This window comes from Eublepharis macularius, chromosome 18 (genome assembly GCF_028583425.1).
Source record: "Eublepharis macularius isolate TG4126 chromosome 18, MPM_Emac_v1.0, whole genome shotgun sequence".
Taxonomy (NCBI): Eukaryota; Metazoa; Chordata; class Lepidosauria; order Squamata; family Eublepharidae; genus Eublepharis; species Eublepharis macularius.
The window spans coordinates 30630781-30658362 of record NC_072807.1 but is presented as its reverse complement, the minus strand read 5'-3'; the positions used below and the strand labels follow the sequence as shown (position 1 = coordinate 30658362).

The 27582-nt window shown below is 47.7% G+C and overlaps 1 protein-coding gene across 1 annotated transcript in view; it reads right to left on the bottom strand.

Annotated features, from left to right (window-relative positions):
• Positions 1 to 15613: 15613 nt before the first annotated feature.
• The window catches only part of AP3B2 (adaptor related protein complex 3 subunit beta 2), a 55902-nt gene continuing 43933 nt past the window's right edge, over positions 15614 to 27582 (bottom strand). The window contains exons 20-27 of the mRNA XM_055002544.1: positions 26983 to 27157; positions 26128 to 26203; positions 24555 to 24661; positions 23918 to 24149; positions 23173 to 23257; positions 22129 to 22226; positions 16896 to 17034; positions 15614 to 16138 (exon numbers count right to left, since the gene is read on the bottom strand). Coding sequence (XP_054858519.1) covers positions 15988 to 16138; positions 16896 to 17034; positions 22129 to 22226; positions 23173 to 23257; positions 23918 to 24149; positions 24555 to 24661; positions 26128 to 26203; positions 26983 to 27157 — 1063 coding nt within the window. The 3' untranslated portion in view covers positions 15614 to 15987. The remainder of the gene's footprint in view (positions 16139 to 16895; positions 17035 to 22128; positions 22227 to 23172; positions 23258 to 23917; positions 24150 to 24554; positions 24662 to 26127; positions 26204 to 26982; positions 27158 to 27582) is intronic.

The window sequence follows — 27582 nt, the reverse complement described above, 5'->3', positions numbered from 1 at the left end:
GTTTCATAGCACTCACTCGCCCCTCTTGGACTTTTTACAAAAGATCATGCATCGTCTAGAAGATGAGCAAGAAGTTCATTCCAGAAAGCTACAGGAATTCTCCAGAGGCTGAGCTTACATGTGCATTTTTACAGAACTATTCTGAAGTTTCATTCCTTCCTCTTAACACCAGATCTTGCCCTGGGTTCAAAGACAACAAGATATTACTTTCTTCTCTATTTTCAGAGGTTCACTCATGGCCCTTGGATCAGGGTCTTCTTTATCTGTCATTTGTAGGCTGAGTGACCTGTGAACAAAGGATCTGGTTGCTTCGCTAGTACACCCAAAAATTAACGCAGAGAATGTGACTGCTATCCAAATGCAATGCTAAACGGCCTCAATCTTTCACAAAAAGCCTTTTACTCTTGCCTTTCCAGGCAACACACACAAAACCCAAATAAATTGTTGGTTCTAATTCTCACACTCAGAACTTGTTCAGGGTAGCTATTTAGGTCCTCATCACACAAGATGTGTGATGCAGACTGGGGGTCCCTTGACCCAACCTGCAGTCATACGTGTGATTACGTGGGGCCCTTCTGCTCTGGAGCATGGTGCTGTACAGGAGGGGCTTCCTGAGCTGTTTTTGCAAGCAAAAATGGCCGTGGGGGGGCCTTGTTTGTCCCACTGCGGGGACTAAAGTAGCCTAGAGGGAAACTGTTTGTGGCCCTGTCTTTAGTGCCAGCTGCATCTGCAATTTTATTTCTGGAAAGCCAAGGCATTTGTATGTGTTTAATTCATTTATATCCCACCTTCCTTCCTGATGAGGATCCAAAGCTGTTTGTATTTTCCTTTCCTCCATTTTATCCTCACAACAACCCTGTTAAGTAGGTGCAACTGGTCCAAGTTCACCCAGCCAGCTTTTGTGGTAGAGTGGCAATTTAAACCCGCATCTTCCATACTCTAGGTCTGACACTCGTAACTACCACACCACACCAGGTCTCATGCTGCGCACACACTTTTAAATGGCATAAATATGGCAAAACAGCCCAATTTTATTTTTTTGAAGCAGTCAAGTAAGTTTGGGCTCAATACAGTATATTTACTTCCCTGCCCCAGATTTCTGCCGGGGGGGGGGCCTCCCACGAGAGAAAAAATGCTATTCTTTATGGCTTCAAAACTTTCAGAAATTGTACCTCTCTAGTTCCAACTGATCCAATTACCTGGTAGTAGTTCCCTTCTCTCTTTTGTGACTGGTGTTGTGCAGACTCCACTGAAGTTGAGAGAATTATCCATCATGGCGTTTATTCGGCGGAAAATATTTGCATTGCTGCACGTAGTCAAAGCCGGAACATCAGCGTTGTCCCAGCAGTCTTTTGTGGCTCTTCCAATACCTTCCTTCTAGTTAAAAGAAAAAGGACAATGTAAGACCACAGCATTAGGATTCAACTGTCGACTATGTAAACGTTACCCCTTGAAAACATCCAAGAGTTTGCCAGAGTTCTGGAACCTAAATTTTTTTGCACAGAAGACACCAATATGACTTAAGTTCTCAGAATTGCCACTTGCAAGTTTGTTTACTTCATTTATACCCTGCCTTTCTCCTCAAAGCAGCTTACCTCTCTTCCATTTCATTTTCACAACAACCCTGTAAGGTAGGTTAGGCTGCGAGTGTGTGACTGACCCAAGATCACCCAGGAAACTCCTGGAGCAGAGCAGGAATTTGAACTGGGGCCACCCAAATCCTAGCCCAACACTCTAACCACTGCACCACACTGGGCTAGAAATACATCACAATGGTTAGAAAACTATCCTCATTTCTAACAGAAAAAGGTTGGCCTCCTTGCAACTCAAATTCCCTATACCTAATAGCCCAACATGGCCCTCTTGTGGATAGGAAAGTCACCACAACAAGATCAGTCTCAAGTATGGTATCAGGGTGTTTGGTAAACCAAGGGGAGCTCCCAAGTATGCAAATAATAATTTAAAAATCTTTTAAGAAGCTAGGATACAACTTCACCCAGCAGCCCAAAGTGGTACGTGAAAATGTGGCAGCCACTATTAGAACCAGGGAAGGGGAAGCTGGAACTTAGTTTAGCTCAATTCCTATGAAGCTGGGGCGACTGAGAGCGAGGTAGGGTAGGGAAACCACAATGCGTGTGGCGAGGTGTGTGTACTTTCCTCTCTTGTACTCATGCCAATTCATCAATTAATTTAATTTAATTTATTGTATTTATATTCCGCCCTCCCCGCTTCCACAGGCTCAGGGGCGGATCAAGAACCAGGGACATTTTCACCCAAGTTTAAGGTAATCTAGGTACCATCACTTGCAGACAGGAAGCAAGAGCTAAGAATACATTTATTATCAATATAGCCTTTTCATAACCAGGACCAACCAATTCCAGCTTTCCTCCCACCCAACCAGCTTTACATTCGAGGTGGTAACTCTCTGCACCAAATACTCCGATTAATTTGCATTTCCAGCGAGACTGACAAAGATTAACAGTGAGCAAGGAGAGAAAAGGCGCTGAAGACTGAACTAGGGTAAGAGAAGCTAAAAACCACAGTAGCCCCTCAAGTTGCAAATATCTAGACCAGAGGTCCCCAATGTGGTACCACTTTCCTGGTGCCAACCAAGTGTTTTTCAAAAGTGGGCGGGACAACAAGGGCTCTTGTTCAACAGAACTTCTGACAGGCCACCGGAGATGTAATTGGCTATACAGATGAAAATAACATTTAATTAGGAGCCACCACCACAGTATGGATTTTATTCTCTCACTTCTCTTTCCCCGTCTATTTTTTAGATTACCCCTCTTCTCCCTTACACCTGGGCTTCGTGTGTGTGGCTCCGCCCACTGAAGCAGCCATTTTGTTGTTGCACCCACCACAACCTGTGTCAGAATTCTAAAGGCGCCCACAAGCTCAAAAAGGTTGGGAATCCCTGACCTAAACCTTTTCCTCATAACGCAGGCTCTCTCATCGGTTTCTGAACCTTCCCATCCTACCTTTGAGTCTCCATGCTGCTCTACCATGATGAGAACTAGAATGTTTAGTGAAAGCAGAAGATTCTAGAATGTGAAATTCTACTGCGGATGTACAGAATACAGAGTCCAGATTTGGTTTACACACAGAAAGAAGGTTCTGCCTGCTTTTTCAATAAGCAAGTGGTGGTTCTGCCACCAACAACAGAAGAACCTGAACACAGCACATTCCTGACGTTATCTGTATGTTCCTGTGACCATCGGGAGAGCTTTAACTGTCATTACTGACCCATGGGGGGGATGTCGCATCATGACATTTTCTTGGCAGACTTTTGTTACGGGGTGGTTTGCCATTGCCTTCCCCATTATGACCTCGGAAGGATGGAAGGCAACCTTGAGCCAGCTACCTGAACCTGGCTTCTGCCAGGATCGAACTCAGGTTGTGAGCAGAGCTTGGGCTGCAGTACTGCAGCTTACCACTCTGCGCCACAGGGCATAGCAGTTTTCATAGCAGCAACAAGCATGTTTTTAGGTCCGCTACAGTGCAATCCTTAATACATTTTCCTGGGAGTAAGTAAGCCCCAATGAATAGACCTGAGTAGACCTTAGGATTGCTCTCCTGGAAGCTCAAGACTTTATGAAAAGCCTTTTTAAATGCTTGTGCAGAAAGATGGAATAGAAAAGAAGGGAGGCCACCAAAGAATGGAGTAAACAATGTTTCGGAAGCAGAATTTGCTATGTGATCTGGGCAAAGTTCAAAACAAACCAGAACCAGAAATGTGTGAGATCCTGAAAAGAATTATCAAGGAAAGAGAGAGAAACTTAGATGCAGAGCCTTACGGTTCATAAAATGGAGCAGCTTTTATTGCAGTAGGATTTGAGTCCAGTGGCACCTTAGAGACCATTAAGATTTTCAGGGTATACACTTTCAAGAGTCAAAGCTCCCTTCTTCAGATACAAGGAATGGAGATCACGGAGCCTTTATATCTGAATCAGGAGGTGGATAGGGCAACGCAAAAAAGGGAGTCAGGGTGTAAAGGTACAATGCAACTTGGATCAGAGAAAATTTTTTTATTGCAGTGAGATTTTAGATCTAAGGCAGCATTCTAGCCTGACAGGATTATAATGTGATAATATGCCTTCCCATCAGTCTCAACACTTATTCACTCCTTGCCTGCCATTAATAAACCTTGTCTATTCTGAAAGCACACTTTTTATGATTTTTCTCCCTGTGCAGAGAACACAGCCTTCAGTGTAATCCCAGTTTCCGGGGGATGAAACAGAAGAAGCTGGAATCAATTGGTCATGGGTCATAAAAAGCCTGTCATAAATATACAACCCGATTCCAATTACTGTATGTTTTAATGTAAATATGGCCTATGTTTGTTCCTTCAGCTGTTGAGTATCTATTATGCAAACAGCAAGACACCAAGTGTCAACGTCTTTTGCTTTTATCCTAATCACAAAGCATTCTAGGTCTTTTGTAGACAGGTGGAATGCATGAAGAAAGCAATCAGTAAGAGCGCAGATAAAAAAACTGACTCAAATAATCACGTGTGCGTTCTTCTAACCTACAGTCCACTAGCCAACTGGATCCCTATTCCAGAGTCAGTTTGGTGTAGTGGTTAAGAGTGCCGGGACTCTAATCTGGAGAGCGGAGTTTGATTAATAAATTAATAAAAAATAATAAATTCCTCACTCCTCCACTTGAAGCCAGCCAGGTGACCTTGGGTCAGTCACAGTTCTTCTAGAGCTCTCTGGGTCCCATCCACCTCACAGGGTGATTGTTGTGGGGACAACACACTTTGTAAACTGCTCTGAGCTGGTGTTAAGTTGTCCTGAAGGGTGGTATATACATCAACTGTTGTTGTTACTACTATTATTACGATTGTTATTGTTATTATTACAGCTGGTAAAAAACAAATTGTAAGAATAGTCTACTGACTATAAATTCCTACTTGTAGAACCCCAAAAGCACCAATAGTAATTAAAAAACTACCCAATAAGGGGCTAATCTTGCAATTTAGTAGGGAAAGCCCTATCCTACCTATATGGTTCATGGCAGGCTAGGTTTTTTTAAACACAACACCGTAAGACAATTTTCTCTTAGCATTGTTTTCTAATTCTGTAATCCTACTGCTGTTGCATTTTATATTGGATGCCTTATGCCATCTGGAAGGATTTTTAAAAGAATTTTTTGCAACCCTCCTGGAGTCTGCCCAAAAGACAGGCCATACATGAAGTAAATAAACTTTCACCACCACCCACCATTGCCTTAAAAAGACACAACGCTGCACACCCAAAGAGGCTCACAACTAGTGGGGTTAGAGGGACCCATTGTAAGGGGACTGCACGTACACCTGCAGTATCTTTTTCAGACAAATGGGAAACACGCGGAAAACGTGGGCGGAGGGAAGAAAAAACAGAAATGCAGGTTTGATTCACAACACGCGCAGCCGTAGAGGCTGAGCGGATGCCAAATTAAAGACAAAAGATGTGAGGCAGCAGGTGCATTTGCAGCGCAACCCTAAGAACGCTTTCCCAGGAGTAAGTCCCACTTAATAAAACGAGGCTTACTTCTGAGAAGACCCCTCTTAGGGCCGCTCCTTTAATTTCTCGAAACTTCAGCGACTGTAGCCGAGAGTCAGGAAAGTGAAAAGCGACCCGGGGGTTCCTTGCGCACGTGCGTACCGCTTGCAGTCCGGTCCAGCCCCCAAACAACGGCCTCTTCGGGGGCTGACTGGACCCCTTCCCGGGGCAAAGGTGGCAAGGAGGCACCTCGCTGTGGGGTTCTCGGGCGCACGGTTGCAACACATACATTACACGACGATTTATTGTTACAATACGTGTATTCGTTAATTATCATTTATTAATTGTTGCAATATATTCGCCATTAGGTATTCATTATTACGATACGTATCTCTACGTGTTGCAAGCGCTCCTAATTTTTGCAAGTTGGAGCCACAAAGCCGCCCAAGTTGGAAAGAGGGAAAAGGGGGCCGAGGCGGCCGGGCAGGCGCCTCTCCCACGCAGCAGCCTCGCTCAGGCGGGAGAAGCCGGGCCGCGTGCGCCGGCCCTTCGAGGAGCCCCCTCGGAAGCGGGGCGGGACGGGGGGCGCCGGGGCTTCGCCCGCCACCCGCCCTTTGCGCGTCACTTCAGGACGCCGCAGCCACAGCCCGGGGCTTCCACTCCCCGCCACTCACCTGGGAAGAAAAGGCCATTGCGAGCAACGGGTCTGGCACTCCCGGGGCGGCAGCGGACGCGGGAAATTTATAGCGGGGCGTCCGCACGCGCCTCTCCGCGGCTCTTGCGCGCGCGCGCCGGCACGGCTAGGGATCCGCGGCCAAAGGCAACCTGCCCTACTCCCGAAGCAAACGCCGGCGCGGGGCAGGGGAGGAGCCAGGCCCCCAGCCAGTCGGAGTTTGCCGACGGTCCCTGCAGGGAGGGCGCTTTAAACATGCTGGGGCGGGGGGGGGGGGGGCGCCTGCAGGCGCTGGGCTGAAAAAGAAATGCGCCACAGCCCAGCTCGTTTTCCAAATCTATTTAGCTTCTCCTTCGCACCCTGACTTTCTTCTCCCCACTGGGGAACCAAAGTGGTAGCACAACTCCTTGTCTCCATTTTATCCTCACGGGGTTGCCAGCTCCAGGTTGGGAAATTCCTGGAGATTGGGGGGGGGGTTGGGGAAAGGAGGGGCCTTAGTTGGGTGTAATGCCATGGAGTCACTCCTCCAGGGCTGTCATTCTCTTCAAGGGACTTGATCTCTGTCGTCCGGAGATCAGTTGTATTTCCAGGAAGGCAATGGCAAACCACCCCGTCAAAAGTCTGCCAAGAAAACATCATGATGCGACGTTCCCCCATGGGTCAGTAATGACTCGGTGCTTGCACCTTTACCTTACCTCCATCCGCCACTTGGAGGAGGTTGGAAACTAATTTTATACCCCACTGACATATTTCCCGTCCCCCCAAATCTCCAGAAATTCCCCAAGCCACAGTTGGCAACCCTACAAAGCCGACATTTCCTTCATGAGAATTGATCTTTGTAGGCTGGAGTTCAGTTGCAGTTCTTGCCAATCCCCAAGCTGGCAGGTGTGGAGGCTCCACTTTCGTCAGGAATCCTGCAAAGAAATACTGCTCCCAGAGCCCTGGATCCAGGCAGGGAGCGCGCCCCGCCAGTCCGGCTTTGGCCTTCTTTGTGGTGTCTTGGTCCAGGCCTTCTGCCCATTCTGCTGTCGTGGCATGGGAGCGCGGGGTTGTGTCTTCACCTCTCCAAGCCCCACCTGGAGGCTGGCAACCGTAGCAAGGTAGCTTAGGGGACGAGAGCAGCCCACGGTCTCAAACTCAGCCAGCTTCCATGGCAGACTGGGGAACTGAACATCCATCCAGGTCTCAGTCTGCCACGCTAACCACTACACCACATGTTAAGGAATGCATGTTAAAGCCATGTTTTTATTCTGTTTTTTCAACAGCAGCTTACAATATTTAATGCAAATAAAACAGAGGGAGGTTTTGCTACAATTTAGAATTTTGGAGCTGCGCACCACAGGTCTACGTGGTATCAGATGCTTTTTTTTTTTTTTTAAGCTTGCGGTATATATTTTGTCACTGTGTGGCCATCCACACGGCTTTTTTTGCCTTATATTTTGGGACTGTTTCTGCATTTATGTCATTTACAGTCCACCTTTCTCACTGCGATTCAAGGCGGATTACATAGTGTGAGAATTAGGTCACTCAACACCAAAGACATTTCAATAAATAATGCCATAGAGCATATAAATGCAAGTTTACAAGATAGAACATTAGGAAAAATCCAGTACAGAGTGGAAGAAATGCTGAAACAGCACAAGCAATTCTGAGACTGACACATTAAACAACATAGAACTACCCAGTAGGAGCATACTTAAAGCAACAGATAAGACATAAGGCAACATGGTGGTAAATTCTGTGGTCCCTAACTTGTTAGTGAAGAAGTGTCTTTTTGAGACCACCTCCCTACATAGTAACAGTACTAGTGGCAGTGTGGGACAGAACGAGCTGGTCTTCAAGGTGCTACTGGAACCCAGATTTTGCAGTCCTAAATGACATATGATGCTAATTTTCAGCATATGCAGATTGCCAGGTCAAGGTTGGGAAATTCCTGGAGATTTTGGAGGTGGAGCCTAGAGAGGGCGGGGTTTGGGGAGGGACGGGCCCTCAGGGGTATATAATGCCATAGAGTTCACCCTTCAAAGCAGCCATTTTCTTCCGGGGAACTGATCTCTTTGGCCTGGAGACTAGTTGTAATTCCGGGAGATCTCCAGCTACCACCTGGAGGCTGGCAACCGTAGATATAGATCCGTTTTATATTACACTGCCAATGAAGAGAGGCTGTCATGGATTAGTAATACATAACACACTAATGTATGTAACAGTACCTCAGTACTTTTCTTTAAAAACCTAAACCAAAGCCACTTTGGAAGAGGGAAATTTGGGGCAGAGTAGAAGTGAAGAATAAATAGCTGCCCAGGATAGAGCTCTCCTTTGTGATTTTAGTTTTCTGTCTCCCCAAAATATGAGACATCTCTGTCAAATTACTACTTACTACATTTTCATCTTTCCTCCAAAGATCTAAGGGCAGCAGACATGACTCCTCTATATACCGTTTATGCTCACGGCAACCCTGTGAGGTAGGTTAGGCTGAAAGAGCGATTGGTCCAAAGTAGGGTTCCCAGCTCCAAGTTGGGAAAAACCTGGAGAAAGTGGGGTTTGGGGAGGCAAAGGACCTTGGCATGGCATAATTCCATAGAATCCACCCCCCCCCCCCAAAGTAGCCATTTTCTCCAGGTGAACTGATCTGTGTGTCCTGGAGACCAGTTGTAATTCCGGGGGATCTCCAGCCACTACCTGGAGGCTGGCAACCCTAGTCCAAAGTCACCCAGTGAATTTTCCTGGCTAAGCAGTGATTTCAACGTCAGTTCTAGTTAGCGATTTCTCCTCAGTTCTAGTCCGAGACTTTAGTTGCTACATCACAGGGAATGAACTCAGTTTTAATTTTCTATATTTAGTCTATGGATTAAAACAATAGTGAGTTGTTGGAAGTAAAGTGTGTATTTCTGAGCCTACGAGGCTATTGACTCTCTTAAGGCCCATACTTGAAAATACAAAGGGCGTATGAGCATGTACAGAATGCCCCAAAGTGAGGTAGAACGATTCTCTTTGCATTCAGGCCCCTTTAGGGCTCTCATTTTAGTTAAGAAGCAGAATTAAGCATTCCAGCAGCCCACCCAACTGGGCCAGTATGACTAAAAGGAATGGTGTTGAATTTAGCACTGGTGTTGCCTGAACTCTGAAACAGAAGGCAAGGGGTATACATTTATTTTAAGAAAACACTTAAATTTCCAAGCCATGTGAATTCTGAGGCCAAGGCAGGCGTTCGGCCTGGAAGTTTTATGCTTCAGGCTTTGGGGCCTAGGCCTTACTCAAGTCTTTGAGTGACTGGCAAAATGGAACCGCTAACATGTGCCTGATCTGGGCTCTCCCTAAAGGACGGACTGGATTAATGAGCAGTATTCACTTTCCCCTTGTGGATCTTCTTTCTATGATTTCATCTGCCTCCTCCACTGTGGAACCGCTCTGGCTGATTTGATTGTCTTCCCCATTCCTCCCTTTGATTATTGTGTGGCTGGTGGTTGGGGAAGGTAGCGGTACCTTACTGTGCGTTGTGTGTTGTGTTATGTGCTATCAAGTCGCCTCTGAAACTATGGCGATCCTATGAATGAGAGACCTCCAAAATGTCCTATCATTAACAGACCTGTTCAGATCCTGCAAACTGGAGGACGTGGCTTCTTTTATTGAGTCAAGCTGTCTCATTTTGGGTCTTCCTCTTTTCCTAGCATTACTACTAGGAAAGGGGGAAGGGTGTCCCATCTGGAATACTGAAATTCATGTTGTACTTTGATCTCATTGTTTTTATCTGTTGTAATTTATTTATGATTGTAACCCGCCATGAGCCTGCTAGTGGGGAGGGCAGGCTAAAAATCTAATCAATCAATCATATTTTCTTATATCTGTTGTAGTATTGCTTATTCTGGGATGGAAATTCCAGATTTCAAGGCAAAGCCTGGGGAAAGTGGAGTTTGGCAAGGGGAGGGCCTTCAGTGGGGAATAATACTATAGAGTCCACCCTCCAAAGATGTCATTTTCTCCAGGGGAACAGATGTTGTCTGGAGATCAGCTGTAATACTGGGAGATCTCCAGCCACCACCTGGAGGTTGGCCACCCTAAGGTTTATGGCTAATAATTCCATTATTCAGTTTTGGAGGTCACCAAAAAACAGCTGAGTTGTTTAAATTTGGGCATTCTAACACAGTTCAAGTTTCTGGGACCTCTTTATGCAGATTCCAGCTTTTTAATGTTCAGAGCAAGAAGAAAAATCAGAAGTGTGGTGTTGGTTTTCCAGAATACCCAGAGACTGTTCATAAATTTTGCTAAGCAGGTTAACACAAACGATAGGTAGGGAGGCTATGATAGTAGTCGTTTAGCTTAATGGTTTATGTATTTGGTGGGGGGGTAAGACTTTGAATTTTACCTAATTACATTTCGCATTGTGCTTCCTGCAGTTCATGGCCTGTTGACCCTGCTGTGCCCCCCCTCCCAGTACTTCCAACATAAAGGGGTCAGTCTAGTGACTACATCTGAAGACATGGACTTTTTTTGCACAAAAAGTATCTGCTGGAATACAATCATGTTACCTCTTTCAAGGGCCATTTTCCTGCAACAGACGTACACAGCTACCCCTCTGGCATAATCAGTGGACTGGAGAGTTTACAGTCACATATGCAGTGGACATTCTCTGAGCACAGCTACATATCTTTGGGCACTGCTGGATGCCCTTCATATGAAGACACAAAGCTGCGTTCAGACCACTGACACATCTAAATTCAGAACCTTTTTTCTTGATTGGCAGTCTCTTTCCAGGGTTTCAGACCCCTGACATCCTTTTTAACTGAACCTCCAAAGAACTGAACTTGGAACTTTCTGTATGCAAAGTTGTGAGCGTTGCCCAAAACCCGATCAAAATGTAGGAATACTTGGCTTGCACTGTGCAAGGATGCTGACCTGTCAAGACCAGCCTTTAAAATCCTATATGGCTAACCTGCTTGTGTGACTTTGGTTCAGGAGTGTAAGTTTCTACACGCCCAGGTTCAATCTGGTCTTGGAGAAAGAACGCAGGCCTCCTGATTAGTCACACAAGGAGCCTGTTGTTCTCAAGGGAAGTGTCCTTGGGCAGCAGGGAGTATCAACCTCCAGCCACCCTCCCCGGTCTCTCATACTAGCACCGCCAATTATCTAAGGGCCAAGCTACAAGTGACACAGGTTGGACACTTGTCAGGTTGCCTCAAGTTTTGATGGGAAATGTAGGCATCCTGGTCTCGCAGCTTAGCTCTTCAACTGCTATCTAATGGACTTTTCAACTGTCACTTGTCCAACATTCTGCCAAGCTGCCTACATTTCCTATCAAAACCTGAGGGAAGCTGACAAGTGTCCAACCTGTGTCATTCGTCACTTGTAGTTTGGCCCTAAGTGTGCCCAGACTGGCTGACAGCACTTGAAAAGATGGCTGCTCACAGCCCTGTAGGTCCTCTCTAGTCCCATTCAACCAGCATGTGAGAGAGGATCTTTGCTCCATACCAGATACCGAGATGACCAGAACTGCCTAGCATGGTTTTGGACTTCCTATGTTTGTGAGTATGAGCAATGCTTGGAAACTACTTCAGAGATGCAAGTTAGCAAAGCTTTTTCATGTCTAGTTAGATAGAATTAGCCAGCTTAGATAAGCTGTTGTTGTTTTTATTGCCTTTTGCTCTGTGCTTTAATAGAGTGGTTCCTGCCCTGGTATACATGCTTCCTAATCTGAATTAATTAATAAACAAAATATATTTTACTTCTGATGTCAAGAGTTACTGACTGAACATGTGCCTGTGCTCTCAGAAGTGAACCCAGGGGCTGAGGAGTTTCAAAACTAAGAGCCAGGCCTCCATAAGGTTGCTAGGAATTTCAAGTTGGTTCAGCACTTGGGAATGGTAGCAGAGACTCTAGGTCTGGACATGGCCTCTGTTAAATATCCCAATATCCCTTTAGATTAATAAATGTCTCATTTACTAACTATCATGAATAGAGCTAAATTTCACCTTTCAAGGACAGTGGGGTGCAGCCCCTCCCCACACCCACAGTGTGAAGAAGAGAGGTTTAAATATTACCGGGATTTTCAAAAAAGTCGAGAGAATCGAATTACACATGTATGAAGTTTCCATTTCCAGATTTCCACCCTGTTGTGGAATTTTCTTTATTCTCCCCTTTCCATCCTGCTTCTGCAAACATTACATTTTCAAACTTGCTGGAATTTGGAGAGGCTTGAATGACACTCATACCAAAATGCACGTTGCGGTTAGTGTGGCAGTACCTCCACAATGTGATACCCACGCGAGGCACAGAATCCCGTAGCTATTTCTACAAAACACCTTTCTATTACACACACAGACCTGCTTAACTTCAGCGAAGTTAGTGTTTCATGTCCATTTGAGCCCATTTGAGGACATTATTTTTCTAGTTATACAATTGGATATTTTAACTTTAAATTATTTTAAAATATTCAGTACCAAGCGTCTTCAGAGTCAGTTATAGAGTTAGATGACTGGGCAAATTCCTAAGCTGGCTCCGTCGCCGAACCTGTTCTGCTGTGTTGGCCTTCTCTTTGGCCAGAACCCCTGGGACAGGAGTACGTACTGTTCGCTGCTGCTGGCCTCCTGTTTGGGTCAGCAAGTACTCACTTTAAGAGTCCTTTAAGACCAGCTTTCCTTGCTTGTCCTGTCGTTTCTTTTGCATTATGCTTTTTGGAGCTGGCAGATGATCTCCTTTTAAAGTCACACCTTAGCCCCATTGGCCTTAAAGGGGCTTGGAGAAGCTTGTCTCTGCCTAGGACGGCGCCGTCTGTCTCTTGGAATACGGACACCCAAAAGTAACCTCTTTGTGACCTTAACTTCTTCAATGCGGAAGAGATGGCTTAATGCCCAACTGGCTACTAGGCTGAAGTGTCTAGCTTCCTGTGAAGAGAGGTCTTAGAAAGCCAATGCCAGCGGAAAGGAGGGGAAATTGCTCAAGCCCCTTTGCTTGATGACATGACACTCGCCCATGGGAGATGAACAGCCCTTCCGTCTGCTTTTATTCTTCCACTCCGTCCAGCCAAGTTTGATTCCTTCCTCCGACGGAAGAGGCTCTTCCGTCAGAGGAAGGCCTTTAAAGATGGAGGAAGGCTTAAAACTTGGCCAAACAGAGTGGTAGGATACACCCCACTGGTGTTTGTTAATACGTACTAAATCTCTGGCTTAAAAATCGTGGTCGAGATACGGTCCTAAACAAGAAACTGTGCCGGAGCAATTGGCAGAGAGTAGGTCATGTTTGAAAGGCCTGTTCAATGCAACTCTACTATCAGCATCTCTTTAGCCCCTGTTGCTGTGCTAAGGTCCTTTCAGTCTAGCTGTTCAAAATCTGTAATGCTGATAGAACATCACTCTGGTCCCTACTGGGCCAAGGTAGAGCATTCGAGCTTGGCAGGTTGCCTCATCTGTTTGCCGCTGGGAAGTGAGGTTTTAGCCAACAGCGTTCAGCTAGATTAGGAGTAGCTGGTTGCTGCTCCTTATATTTTCAAGGTATACATGTGGAATTGTGCAAAGGAGACAAAGTACTCCTTTTCTACCCTGCCTCAGTAAGGTCTGGCAGCCAGGTGGCACTCTGCCTAGGGAATCCTTTGAGGAGTCTAAAGCATGGCGTTAATTCAGCCCCCCAAAGTTCTACCAAGCTAAAATTGTTCCAGGCTTATCCGCACTACATGACAAAGCTGAGTCACATAGACTTAACCCTTCTGACCCATTTACAGTCTAATGCGATTCCTGAATTTAGTGTTGCCACTTTACAGGGCATCTGATTTTAGAGGCTTGGGGTAGGACGTCATATGTGCTTACACAGAGTGCCCATTTGCTTCCATGCAATCAAGTGCTACTTTCCGAACTATAATGCTTCAATTCATGTTTGGTTACCTGTATGTTAAAATCAGGGCTCATTTCAAGCGGGAAGGCGCAGGAACACAGCTCTGGTAGTTCCCCAAAGAGGTCACACGTCAGGTGGCCCCGGCCACCTGAATCTCGGCCATTTTGGGCCTGTTTCAGCCTGGATTGGGGATGAAACAGCCCGGATCGGGCTTCTGACGGGTGGTGGATCACTCTTCCACTCAGCAGCGGCTTGATCCTGACCATTTCGGGCCCCTTTTCAGCCATTTTCAGCTCCTTTTTGCCATTTTGGGCCCAATTTTGGCCCTGAATGGCCAAGATTGGGTCCAAAACAGCTGGGATAGGTGATGTCAGGGGGTGTGGCATATGCAAATCAGTTATGCCAATGACACTTCCAGTGATGGCAAGGGGCGTGTCATATGCTAATGAGCTATGCTAATGAGTTCCTCCAGCTCTTTTTCTACAAAATGATCCCCCCCCCGTTAAAATGCATGCTCTCTCTCTCTCAAACACACACACACACACACTCTCAAACACACACTGCTCCCTGCAGGCAAATGACTCATAGATCTCATTGACTGCTGCATGCATGGATGATCTGCCTTTGATCCAGGGCTAATGGCCAGTCGGATGCAGGTTTCTCCCTACCCCACAGAGAGATGGCTTCCCTTCTCATTCACAGGTATTTACTGGTGCAGAAGGGCATTTAACAGAGGCCTTGCGCTGGAAGCATGAGCCTCTTGGTGTGAGCCAAAGGGCCGGAGCACTGGACAGTTTCTATATTGTTTAATATACCAGTGATTATCCTGTGTTATAGATTTCTTCATATCTGTACTGTATTTTTGTTCGCTTTAAATCTTTCTGCTTCGAGTCTTAGTGAGAAAAGCAGACTATAAATAATCTAAATAAATAAATAAATAAAGCCCCAGCACTTTAAGTGATACTGTATTTTTCTATACACAGGGTTGTTTGATTTTGTTGCATTTACCTCTGTGTCTGCAGGGGTAAAATCCAGGAAAAAGCATCATGCACTTGGTTCTACTCTGTATGAATTGGTCTGTCAGTTTTCCAAAGGGAAATGGAAAGGACAAGTTCCTCCCAAATGAAGAGACAAGAGGAAACCAGAAGAATGTTGCTGACTGACTGCGAGCCCTTGAAGCATGGCAGAAAATATTGAGATGAGAGATTTCCGACATTTCCTGTAGTTGCTATTTAGAGACCTTACATGGAGAATGAATGCGATGGGATAGAAGAAAGTGGGGGGAACAGGAAGAAAGGTTAACATACATGCCCTTGTGTATTTTTGCAAATATGGGACCACAGATTTTTAAATCTAATTTCTGAGCATGCGAGACTATGACTGCAGTATGCAGATTCAGGCCCTCAAAGTGTGCATCAATATTATATGCCAAAGATGCGATCCAGCAGCTGCGACTGACATTTCATAGCTCCCTTTCTCCCGTTTGCTTGGCTCCTTGCTCTTGTGGCCTGTGATGGACACCAGGCAGGCTGCGGTGCAGGGGGAAAAGGAAAAATAAAAACCAGAGCTAATTCAAATTCCGCTCTCAGCTTTTGCCCTGATTCCTCCTCACAGAAGAGCCAGCAAGCAAGAGTCAGTTGCCGGAGGAATTTTATTGAAACATCTCTGTCCATGATAAATACAGTCACAAAACAGGTGTCAAGAGGAAGGAACCCTTCTAAACAGCAAAGATGCTGGAATCGTAAGAATTTTCACCGTCCCCCAAACTCTCGATTTGCTGCTGTGCTAATTCCCATTACCCATCCCAAAGGCTGCACTCCCCATTATCTGTGGTGAATTGTTCTCTGTTTAGACTCTACCTGCACTTTACACAGGAACGTAACACAGCAAGGGAAGCTCAGTGCGGAGACACGGGGGGCTGAACCATAGGCTGGCTAGGGATAGAAAAGGAAAGAGGACTGGATGTGGGACACGGCCACGGCCAGAGAGACAGAGAAGCCATCCAAGTCACTGGGTCAAGGAGTGGATGATATCCTTCACCAACATGGTGCCGATCAACATCTTCTCGCTGTTGATGGTCAGGTGCGCCACGTTCCCTGCCTTCTTCTCCAGGGTGATAAGAACGAGGCTTCCGCTGTTTACCGTCTTAGCAGCAAATCTGTCCAGAGGGAAACAGCCCCACAGATCCTATGAATGGGATGACTTAAGAGGACCCTTCGCCATCGTCTACCCACACCATTGCCCAGTGCTGTGACATGACTGCATACGCCAGGTAGACCGACTTCTCCCTGCCCCGGCATCTTTATTCTGCCACTCAGGTGCTTGCACCCAAGGAAGTTAGGAATTCTCATCCCTTACCTGCCCCCAAATTCATTTCCAATGAGGAAAAAAAGCAAATGCCAGCGTGGCTTAACACCCAAGAAAGTAAAGTAGTCACATCCCCATCCACCCAATCTGGTTCCATGATTCCTTTCCAACATGGAAAAGCAAAAGGCCAACATGGTTTAACACCAGGATCCGTCAGCACTAGAGTTGCCGGTTCCAAAATGAAGGACATGTTGAATTTGCAGTGTCTGAAATCGTTGGCATTTAGATTCTGCAGGACACCCAAACTATACAATAAAAAGAAAATAGGCCCAATTAGGTAGCCTAGTGATTTAAATCAGCACATTTCCAAACGACATAGTGATGAGTTCTGGCTCTATGGAGCACACGTGCATTGTTGTCCCAGCATAGCCTAGAAGTAAACTGGAAATCTCTGTTCATCTAAGACAAAGATTTCTCTGGATCTCAGCCAACAGCAAAGGAGATCGGGGCTTAGTCCCTGCAGGGGAGACTGGCAATGACCAAGAATGCAAGGCTGGAATGAGGAGAAAAGAGACAAGTGTTTTGGCCTATCAGAGAAACCAACTCACCGGTATTCCTTGTCCGACCCACACGGCACACGGCTAACATTTGCTGCAGCAGTCACTTGCTGCACAATCACATGGTCACTCTGGCACTTTTCGGGCAGGGTCAGCTTCTCTGTGATCTCACTCATACCAGTCAGTTTTCCTGTAGGGCAGAAGAGAAAATGTATATTCGCCTTCTGAGCGAGGGCAAGTCAATTTCCAGGAAGGTGGGTGGCTGGGCAGGACAGCGTGTAGGAGAGGAAAGGGCTCTTCTACTGTTTCCTGGGTTCAAGCCAACCTGGACTGGCAAAGAAGAGCAGCAACTTTGTCAACGCCAACCTTTTGACTTTATTCGCCAGGCTGAACCTCCCATGGCTCTGAACACATGGTGTTGTCAATTTAGAAACCTGAAATATTTTTTTTCCCATCTCGGTCTCTTCACCCGATTCCTAAGATTTGGAGGCTTAAAAAACCCTATTTAGCTCTGTAAATTTATCAGAGAAATTCTTGCCTACAAATTTCTCGCTTAGCCTCAATGAGGTGGTGGGGGCTTATGATGGCCAATGCCCTCTCAGTGCCACGAAGCGGCAATAAATCCAAGGGGTGACCCTAAGGCATTTTTTAGCCACCGCTTTTTTATTTCCACACTTGGTGGTTGCTGTGATCTCTTGTTCCCCATATTTGGGCCACCATACTTATATATCCACTGCCATCTTGAACATACGCAAAATATATTTTTAAAAGTCATAGCCAGGAAAGCAGTGTAGGTAGCCACTAGGAACAACAGTCACTCCTCCACCACTTTGCACCATAGAAAGCTATTTACACGTGCCTAACAAGAAGGCCACCCCATGGCTGAATTCTGCCCAAATTTGCCACTATTCCCTCTCACTGGGAATAGGGGGATAAGATGGAACCCATTCTGATTGGACCGGGATCGTCATTTATATCTGGGTGATCTGACTTCAGTTTTGCTCATGTTTTAAGTGTCCCAATCAGAACAACTGCATACTCTGGACCTTGCAGAAGCGTTATTTCTTGGGTCTTGAGTAGTCCTGAGAATGCACTCCTCTTGCTCAAGAGTATATGAAGTGACTGGGCTCACCTAGTCCCTCACTCTTCACAAAAATCCCAGCAGCCTCTAGATGGCTCACCAGTTGTCACCCAGTAGCCCACGACCTCTCTCCTCTTCCACCCACACTAACTGCTCATCAATCTCGGCTGCAGCCAGGAATTCACTATCTTGACCTGGATTCCCAGCACTGACCCTTTCGGAGATACAACCCAAGAATCAGACTTATGGTTTTGAATTCTGACAGCCGAGTTTTATTTTCCTTGCTCTCATATGGCACAGGCAGCCTGCTTTGCCCCGATAGATTCCAATTTATAGAGAGGGCGTCAAAGGGACGCCCTGGCCATACATCCCTATCTCTTCAGCCCGAGGAGAGAAGTTGATTCTAGACTGATTTCCCAGAACTCAAGCAAGTCCCCATTGCAATACTGCTCAGCAATGCTTAAGAGCTGAGCTACCTAGAGGCAATAAAGGGGCATTGAAATGAGACATACGCAACTGTGGGGCAAAGCCGCCGGCTTGAAAGTGCTCTGTCTTAGAATCTTCAGCGGCAGGACCCTCATCAAATAAGAATATTGCAAACAAGCCTAGAACGATTTCCCCCCAGTCGATCCAATTTCTACAGGCCACTAGAATGTCTATCTCAGACAAGATCAAGATGGGCAGCTGAGTTAGAGCCAAAACAGGTGTGGGAGACACGCATCAGTTTCCCACAAGGTTCCACGGGGAGTGTAGTGAGAAAGAAGCTCTGACAGGGAGAAGAGGGAGAGAATCCCTCTTTCCCTGGCAGAGGTTCTTTTCTCTAGGCGTCTCGTCTAGTCCACTCGTCTCCCTCTCGCTGCTGCCAGCTCCCCTTGCGCCCCTAAAAGCACTCCACAGCCAGAGGGAACCAAGTGCGCTGGCAGTGGCAAGAGGGACAAGGAACTGATCGCCGCTGCCAACTCCCTCTGACCGCTGCTGGCACAATCGACTCCCTCTCGCTGCCACCAGCGCGCTCGACTCCCTCTGGCTGTGGAGTGCTTTTAGGGGAGCTGGCAGCAGTGAGAGGGAGCGGAGTGGACTAGTCAAAACACCTAGAGAAAGAACCTCTGCCAGGGAGTAGAGGAATTCCCGTGGAACCTGCGGGAAACTGATGCATGTCAGGTGTCTTGTCCGTTTTGACTCCCAGTGTCTGTAGCAGTAGAAAAGAGCAAGAGCCCAGTAGCACCTATAAGACTAACAAAAATTGTGGTAGGGTATAAGCTTTTGTGAGTCACAGCTCACTTCTTGAGATACCAGATCATCTGAAGAAGCGAGCTGTGACTCACGAAAGGCTCATACCCTACCACAAATTTTGTTAGTCTTATAGGTGCTACTGGGCTCTTGCTCTTATCTCAAACAGTATCCAACGGAGCCGCCTTCTCTTGCAGGAAGGATGCCGCTTGGTGTGTTAGGGAGGGTGGCGCCTGGAAGCTCAAGGCTAAACATGCCAGAAAGCTGCCTAGCTGGACCATGCAAAAAGTTTGGTGTTCCAAGAAGCAGCCCAGGGGATGCCAGGAGCTCTGCCAAGGTAAAGAGGTGGGTGGGTGGGTGGGAGACAGAGGGGAAAGTTCAACGAGACACAAGATCCCACCCCACCCAACAGAGGCCGCTCTCACTGCTCAGGACGGTCCATGCAAATAAGTACGTGTGAGTCAACTGTGGAGGTAGACCGGGGAGGAAAATTTGGAGGCAGAGCAGAGAGGAAGAGGTGGTCAGCACCTGTGTCCCTTCCCCAGCCTTGTGCCGATGCAGCTCGGACACCCACCTGTCGCTCAAATGTGATCCCAAATCATATTGCACCCTGAGTCCTTTTTAACTGGCGTAAACTACTGGAGCTTTCCCCGCTTGCTCCAAACTAGACAGGACCTGAGTCAAGGGCTTGTCAGTCAAGCGCTAGAAACATCTTTTCTTTACCACTTAGGAAACAAGAATAGTGGCTGCCCCTTTTTCGTGGCTCCTCTGCCCTTCTGCTTCATCAGAACATTTAGTACCCCTAATTTTGCATTCTCGCTGTACTGATAGTTTCCCCTAGTCCTGTGCACTTACACTGTACCCTATAACCTGGAAGACAGTTACTATCAAAAGGCAAGTGCTGGAGCCCTTTTCATTTCCTGGCTGCTTGGCCAGTGGAGGCAGTTCCCCCTGGAAAGCAATACCACAAGTGCTCGAGCAGAGCACCAGCCCATTGGGACAGGACTCCCTGCTTGATTCTTCAGCCCCCTCTATTTTAAGCCTCTTGGAAGTGATATGGTTACCCAGTTGCCCACAGGCAGGGCTGGCGCTAGCGTTGCTGGCACCTGAGGCAGCTTAAGGGCTGCCTCTGTGCACGCGCGCATGCATGCGCCGGACGGTGTGATGATGTCACTGCGTGTAACGTCATGACGCAGGGCTGGGTGCGTGCATGGGGGGGGGGTCTTCCAGCCCTCCTGTTCAGTTGCTCTGCGGGCCAGGTGCAGCCAGCCACCCTGGCCACCGGCTGCACCTGGCCCGCAGAGCGACTGAACAGGAGGCTGCCCACTCAGCCGCCGCCAGCACGTGCTCCTGGCTGGTGGCGGAGGCGGCAGCTCCATGGTGCACGCCCCTGCCCCCAGGCCAGCACCCCTCCGGCACCTTAGCACCCTGAGGCAGCTGCCAGGACGGCGGGCCGGCCCTGCTCATGGGCATAGGTACATCCCACATAACCAGGACTGCAAAGGAATGGAATGAGACCTAAAGGATAATCTGAGGGCTGAAACAGACAAGAAGAAGGAAGAAGATCATGTGTCTTTTTTGTTTGTGCAGCCTCAATCTGCCTTGGGGCAGGGAAGGGAAAGGGCACTTAACCATTTAACTTCCACTCATGAAACCAGTTTTAGGTGGGTAGATGTGCTGGTCAGCAGCAGGACAGCAGGATTTGAGTCTAGCACCACCTCTGAGACCAACAACGTTTTCAGAGTGTAAGCTTTTGAGAGTCAGAGCACCGTTCTTTAGATGGGAATCATATCTGAAGAAGGGAGCTCTGACTCTCAAAAGCTTACATCATGAAACCAGCCTCCCTGTTCTATTAGCATTTTAAATGAGATAAGAAGCACCCTTTAAAAACACATCCTAAACTCCTGGGGAAAACGGCGGGATAAAAATGTCATAAATAAATGAAACACAGAAGCCAGCTGACTCTGCAACTTCCGGCTCTGCTGTACTGGAGCCAGCAGACGCTTCGGGGCTTTCTAGGGCACAGGAAATCCCACGCTACAATGAAAGCTTGGAACCTTAGCTCTGGGCCACCTTTGTCTCTGCGGCCAGTATACTAATGGCTAGTGATGATTTGCCACTACACGAATGAGCTGTGGCAGGGGGTGGAATCTCGGGTCTCATGCACTCCCTCTTCTCCCTGTAAATAGCCAGCTCATTAGAGACTTTGAGATTTGCAGTTTCCTATAACATCAGAAAAGGAACCCCTTTCCTGGCCTACTGGTAGGATAAGCCCACGGGGAACAGATCAAGACAGCAGGAAGAGGAACCAGGCACGTCCAGGGTGGAAGCAGCACTGACCGTAGGGGTGAAAAGGAAGGGTGTTGTGTGCCTGCAGTGAAAGCAAAGCTAGTGGTTCAGGAGCTAGGCGACGGGAGAGCCGCCCAGGGCAGAAGCAGTGCTGCTATTACAGCAATCAGAAAAGGGAGGGCAGGTGGGGAAGATGCCACCCAGTGGGAGCAACACTCGCGCTACGGCTAGGAGGAGCAGACAGCATCCATGTGAAAGTAGCTACCTGTGCCGGCACTTACCCATACCCATCTTTAACAGTTGCTCTAAAGTGAAAAACAAAACAAAAAAGCAAGAATGCACCAGGCAGCAGAGGAAACCGAGACACGCGGTTAGCGCCAGCTACCGGCACAGCCCAGCGCTCTCCCCACAGCCACAGCCAGCCTGGGCAGGAATCGTTCTCCTAATTCTTTGCTGGCCAGGGACAGTGGACACAAACCTGGGTTGGCGGGAAGTGGAGGGGAGCCAGGATGGGTCGTGGGGTGGGCATTCCTGATTAGGGCAGTGCAGCAACACAAAGGAAAATGGTAAAACTCTGCATCTTTCCCCAAGTCTTGGCTTTGGTGTTCCTCTGCCAAGGTTTCCCTTTGTCTGCCTGGATGGCCGTGGGGTGGGAGAAGAGGGGTGGGCTGCCTGCCCCCTTACCTTGCTCTTTTTTGAACTCGTTCTCACTCATGAAGACAGGAGCCATGAGCTCCCCCACCGGGGGTTGGATGGACACGTAAAACTGGCGCGTGTGCGTGCTGGAGAGAGAAAACGGACAAGCCACAGTGAAATATAAGCAGCCAGGACAGGCAGCTTGGCTTTAGAAAGATCTCACCCAGAGAAGCGAGATCACTTTCTGAACCACAAACTGAAGTGATTTAGATGGATCCTCAAGGGCCACAGGCCAGTGGCAGACGGCCATGGCGTAATCGGGAGGGAATCCTGTTATGTACACAACACAAGGAGCTCTGACGATGTGGATTTAAGACCCCTCCTGCAACCACATTCCATTAGGGGCGGGGCCATGGCTCAGTGGCAGAGCATCTGCTCAGCACACAGAAGGTCCCAGGTTCAATCCCAGGCATCTCCAGATAAGACATGCAAGTACCAGCTGATGTGAAAGACCTCAGCCTAAGATGTGGAGAGCTGCTGCCAGAGTACCGACTGACTGTGATGAATTAACGGTACAACTCAGTAAAAGCAGCTTGGGGAAGACCATGGCTCAGTCGTAAAAATCATACTTTGTATGCAGAAAGTCCCTTGTTGAAGCTCCAATTAAGAAGATTGTGTAATAGACCTTCCCTGGAGAGCTGCTGCTAGCCAAGGTGGACAACGCCAACCTTGACAGATCAAGGGTCTGACTCCTTATAAGTCTGGAAAAGTATGTGAACACACAAAGCTTAAAGAAGGTCTCATGGTCAAAACTCTGGAATCTCTGGTTAAAAGGACAGCAGAGAGCAAACCAGAGAAAAGCCTGGAGACTTTGGAAAGTCACCACTTAGGGTGTGATGGTGTATCATCCACAGAGCAAGGACAAGGCAGATGAGGGGGTAGCTAACAACGCCACTGTGTGCGCAATTCTGGTATCTGCCAAAGGAGCACGACAGGGTACAGCTCCCCACATCTTCTGCCTCCTCTTCCCACTATAGGGTATGCTGCTACAGCTCCCTGTTTTGCACAACATCAGCAAGGACAAGTACTCACCATAACTGGAAGCTGGCTGCTTGGGTCGAATCACAGAAGTCTATGCCCATCACGACACTGACAGTCTCGCCAGGAGGCAGGGATTCTGCCAACACAAGAGAAAGGTCTTGGGCACATCTTCAGAGGAAAGCAGCCTATATCAGGAGGATGTGAAGCATGCCACTCCCCCGGCTGGCATTAAGCAATGCACAAAGACAGTGCTGTGCAGTGGTTATAGTGCTGAATGAGGATTGGGGAAGCCCCAGAGCTTGGTAGGTGATTTTGGGCCCTTCTCAGCCTAACCTACCTCACAGGATTATTGTGTAGCTAAGACAGAGACCCATACATGCCACCTAGACCTACCTGGAGGAACGGTGGCCCAAAAAGGAAATGTAACAACAGAGAGTTTCAACTAGTTCAGGGGGTGCCGTAATGGTACATTGATCCAGTTTCTGAGCTGTCCCGATTTGTGCAACAGAGCTAAAAGTTATGGCTCTAATGACTAAAATTCGATATAAATCAAATTAAATAAATAAATACTGCCCTAGGACTTGATTCACTCTATTCTCCCCCATATCAGCTAGGCTTACCTTGCTGGGTGTGGGGTAGCATTCCCGAGCAGTACGTTTCACACTAGAAAGGAGCCAATGTCAATCTCTGAAAAGGCACTACTGGCACGCAAGCTGGTGGAACTAAGAGAGTGGCAGGTGTAGACTGGCTTCCTAAACCCCCAAATACCGAGTCAGACAAACTCCACAAGCCTTACCAATTTCCTTGAACTCCTGGACACGCATGCCCGAGAGAAGCTTTGGCTCGTTAACGCGGATGTTCTTCACCTCGGCAGCCGTGTTGTTGGAAATCTGTATCTGGACGGCCACCATACGGGAGTCGGTTGTAAAAGGCTGCCGGCTGAAGTGGTACTCGACGGAGAGACCCTCCCCTGTCATACGGTGCAACAGCTCGTAGGTCTTCACTGCACCAAATACAGGGCTGATCATCTGTACCGGCAAGAAGAGAAAGGAGATCAGAGACATGCGAGCAGGCTACACCGAGGTTGCCAGGGTCATGGAGAAATAACCGGTGGGAAAAGAAGTCTTGAAAGACTCAAAACCATGACTCCTCCTTCCTAAATCTCTAAGAAAAAAAAGAGTCTATGATAGCCGGTTGGTTTTAGGATAACTCTCTCCCTTCTGGAGATATAAAGGCCATTAGTGCAACCAAAAAGAAACCAGGATCTTCCACGAGCCACCTTGAAACATGGACAGCACACCCAAATGAGGTTATTTTCCATTCAAGGGAAATCTCCAATATCACAAGTCTTTCATCATTAAAAAAATACTGAGGTTCTGAATCGTAGAGACTCCTTTGAAACCGTATCAATAAGAGGAACAGAGATCACTTACAGTAGGAGCCAAAGTTGTATCGGTCAGTGAGAGTCCCTCTAGGTCGGTCACCAGGCTGGTGGAGACGACGGGGCTGGAAAGGACCGGTTGCGAGGGAGGTGGGGTGACTGTACAGCAGAGAAGCCAAAGAGGAACGAGTTAATCAGTTTCTAAATCTCAACCAGGGAACTAAGGCAGTACAGGAAGGAAAAGGTTAGAAATTAGCTGGCTGATAACGAGAGCGTAGTCCTCTAGCACCATGGACAGATCATATGCCCTACGGGAGACCGTAAACCAGACATTCCCAGACTGCGGTGTGCTAGTGTCACTCAAGGAAACCACTAGCGTTACAAGCAAAATATACATGATAAAGAATGAACAGCTTTGGCCAGGCTGTCTGCATGCTTTTACAGGCTCTCCACCAGGAGACGCCACCTGATCCCGAATTACCTGATGCATGCCAGTTAACTAGCCTCATAAGCTGTCGCTGGCTCTCCCTCTGCCTGGCCACCAATCAGAACACAGAACAGCAACTCACTCAGAGATGCAGTGGGTGATCTCCTTGGAAGATGGTCAGCATGCCATAGCAAGGGCACTATAAAGCATTTGCTCAGGGAAGCAAGATTGGAAAGATCCAAGTACCACCCCACACATTTTATGTAACAATGAAAAGCGGCCGCTTACACCATAAAAAGTAAACCATTGGGGCTGCAAGAGGGAAGCATGCTTCCAATCTGAATTCAGAAATATAATGTTCCTCATCTACCAGACTGGTAGGAAGACATACAAACGCAGCATATGTGCTTGAGCTAAGTTTGGTCAGTGCTTGGATAAGAGATCTCCCGGAAAATAACAGCACTGTTTTAAGTTCCAAGATGGAAGAACGGCAGAACAGAAATGTAATAAACCAACAATAAATACTGCACAGCCCATGGATGTGAATAAACACTTTGGAATTCGGCAACCCAAGATTTCCAAAACTGAAAAAAAAAGGAATGGAAATACGGTAAGGGTCACTTCATATGAACTGCACTCCAGTGGGCTCAATCTGATTTGGGAAGGATTCCTGGGATTTTTTTTCCCTGAGAGACTGAGAAGGGCATCGCGTGAAAAACAGAACGCGTGGGGAGAGACAGAAGCGAGAAAGCAAGAATGATGTGGCTTAGAAGTGATTCTATGGGCTGGCTATTTGGACTCATTCCCAGGGGTCAGTGGGACAACGTACTTTTGAGCTTTCCTCCAAAAACCATCGAGTGCCAGCTGTCTGCATTAGCCGCTCTGCCAGTTGCCGAAGCCCCAGCTGGAGACTGCGGAAGAAAAGCACTGCAGAGACAGCTCCTGATAGACCAGGGATTTGCTTTGGCCTCCTTTCCTTTCCCAAATCCCTAATATCATCTGCCCCATTGGAGGCACATGGGCAAGGAAGAAGTTTCTTCTCTTTGGCCCGATGGTCACAAACTGCAGTGCACAGAAGGGGGGCAGCATGGCTCAGTGACAGCACATCCGCTTTGCATGCTGTGGCCAAAACATTTAAGCAGCGAAGGGCGCTTCTTTCTGTAAGGCATACCCTAAGGTCAGCGTGGGATACACTTACAGTCATCTAGATCAAGCAAGGAGATCTCCTTTGTCCCTTTCTTCGGAGGCTTTGGGGCAGGTTTGCTGCTAGGAGGCTGGAAGAGAGGGGAAAGATTATGAAATCAGGAGTCCGCCTTTAGGGTTCAGTCAGACTTATCACTCCTTGCCAGGCTCAGAGCGGTTGACAGCTGACACAGCAAAGTGATTAAAAGGAGGAGATGGAAGACACAGATTCAGATCTCAGCTTGGCCAGGCATAGAAACTGCTGGCTGCATTTGGAAATCCTGCGCAAATTGTCTTTGGCAGGAAGCAGCCAGGAAGCCCTCAGGACTGCATGGTTCCCTGTCCCCTCCCTCATTCTCTTGCTTATGCATGGAGAGCATCGAAGATTATCGTCTTTCAGAATAAACAGGAGTTGGCTGCAACGTCCAAAATGACAAACCACGGTTGGTTCTCTCGTCTGTAAACCAGGGCTTAGAATCCTGATTTATAGGCAAAAGAGGAGAAAAAACAAAATTGTTTCGTCTGATTTAGGTCTCACAAGAAGTCTTCTTTTCCCAGCTAGACCCAAGGGGAACGAGTGCACACAAGTCCAAAGATGACTTGGCTCATTCGTTTATAAGCAAACGAACGTCACATTCCCCTATCGGTAATAGTGGCACAGTAATCTTACTTGCGACCCAGAGAAAAAAAACAGGCAAAATTGCTTTCGGTGCATAGGCAAAGAGATCTATGAAGGTAATGCAAATATCTGTGACAATGGATGGGATGCAAGACACGCATTTCCTAGACCAGCGAGGCCAGAGAGGAGAAACCTGCCGCTGCCACACGGCTCCATAGTTCCCAGTATCTATAAACCCTCCCAGCCACTCACCGTCCTTTTCTTCTTGGCCTCCATCTCCGAGTGGGATTCCTCTGCTTCGGAGCCAGAATCCGACTCCGATGAGCTGCTTTCGGACATGCTACCCTCTTCCTCCTCTGATGAGGAATCTGAGCCCCCCTTCCTTTCACGCAGCTGCTGCTTTTTCCTGCTCCTCACATCCTCCTCGCTGGAGTTATTAAAGGGAAAGAATAAGATGAAAGCTTCGAATGATTCTCTGGAACCTCCCATTTCCGAGCAGGAGCCATTTGGGAAAGGCAAGTCCATCCTTCACCATTTTCTGGGCCTGGCAACCTCTCCTTGCCGCTGTGCAGGAAAGAAACCCTCCCCTCTGGAAACTAGAAGTCACACCGCACCTCTTTCCCCGAAGCACAGGCCTGAACGAATTTTAGCTCCACCTCCTCAACAGAGGTGCATCACACGTCCATCTTCAAGGAGCCCCTGCCCGGAAACCGCTGCCACTGTTGTAGGACGGCTCTTGGAATCTCTCAACATTTGATGACTGGCGCCACCCCCCACAGCAGCCATTTTGTGCTGACACCCACTGTCCGGGGTCTGGGTCCCAGCCCCCAGACTTGGTAGGAGGGAACAGCA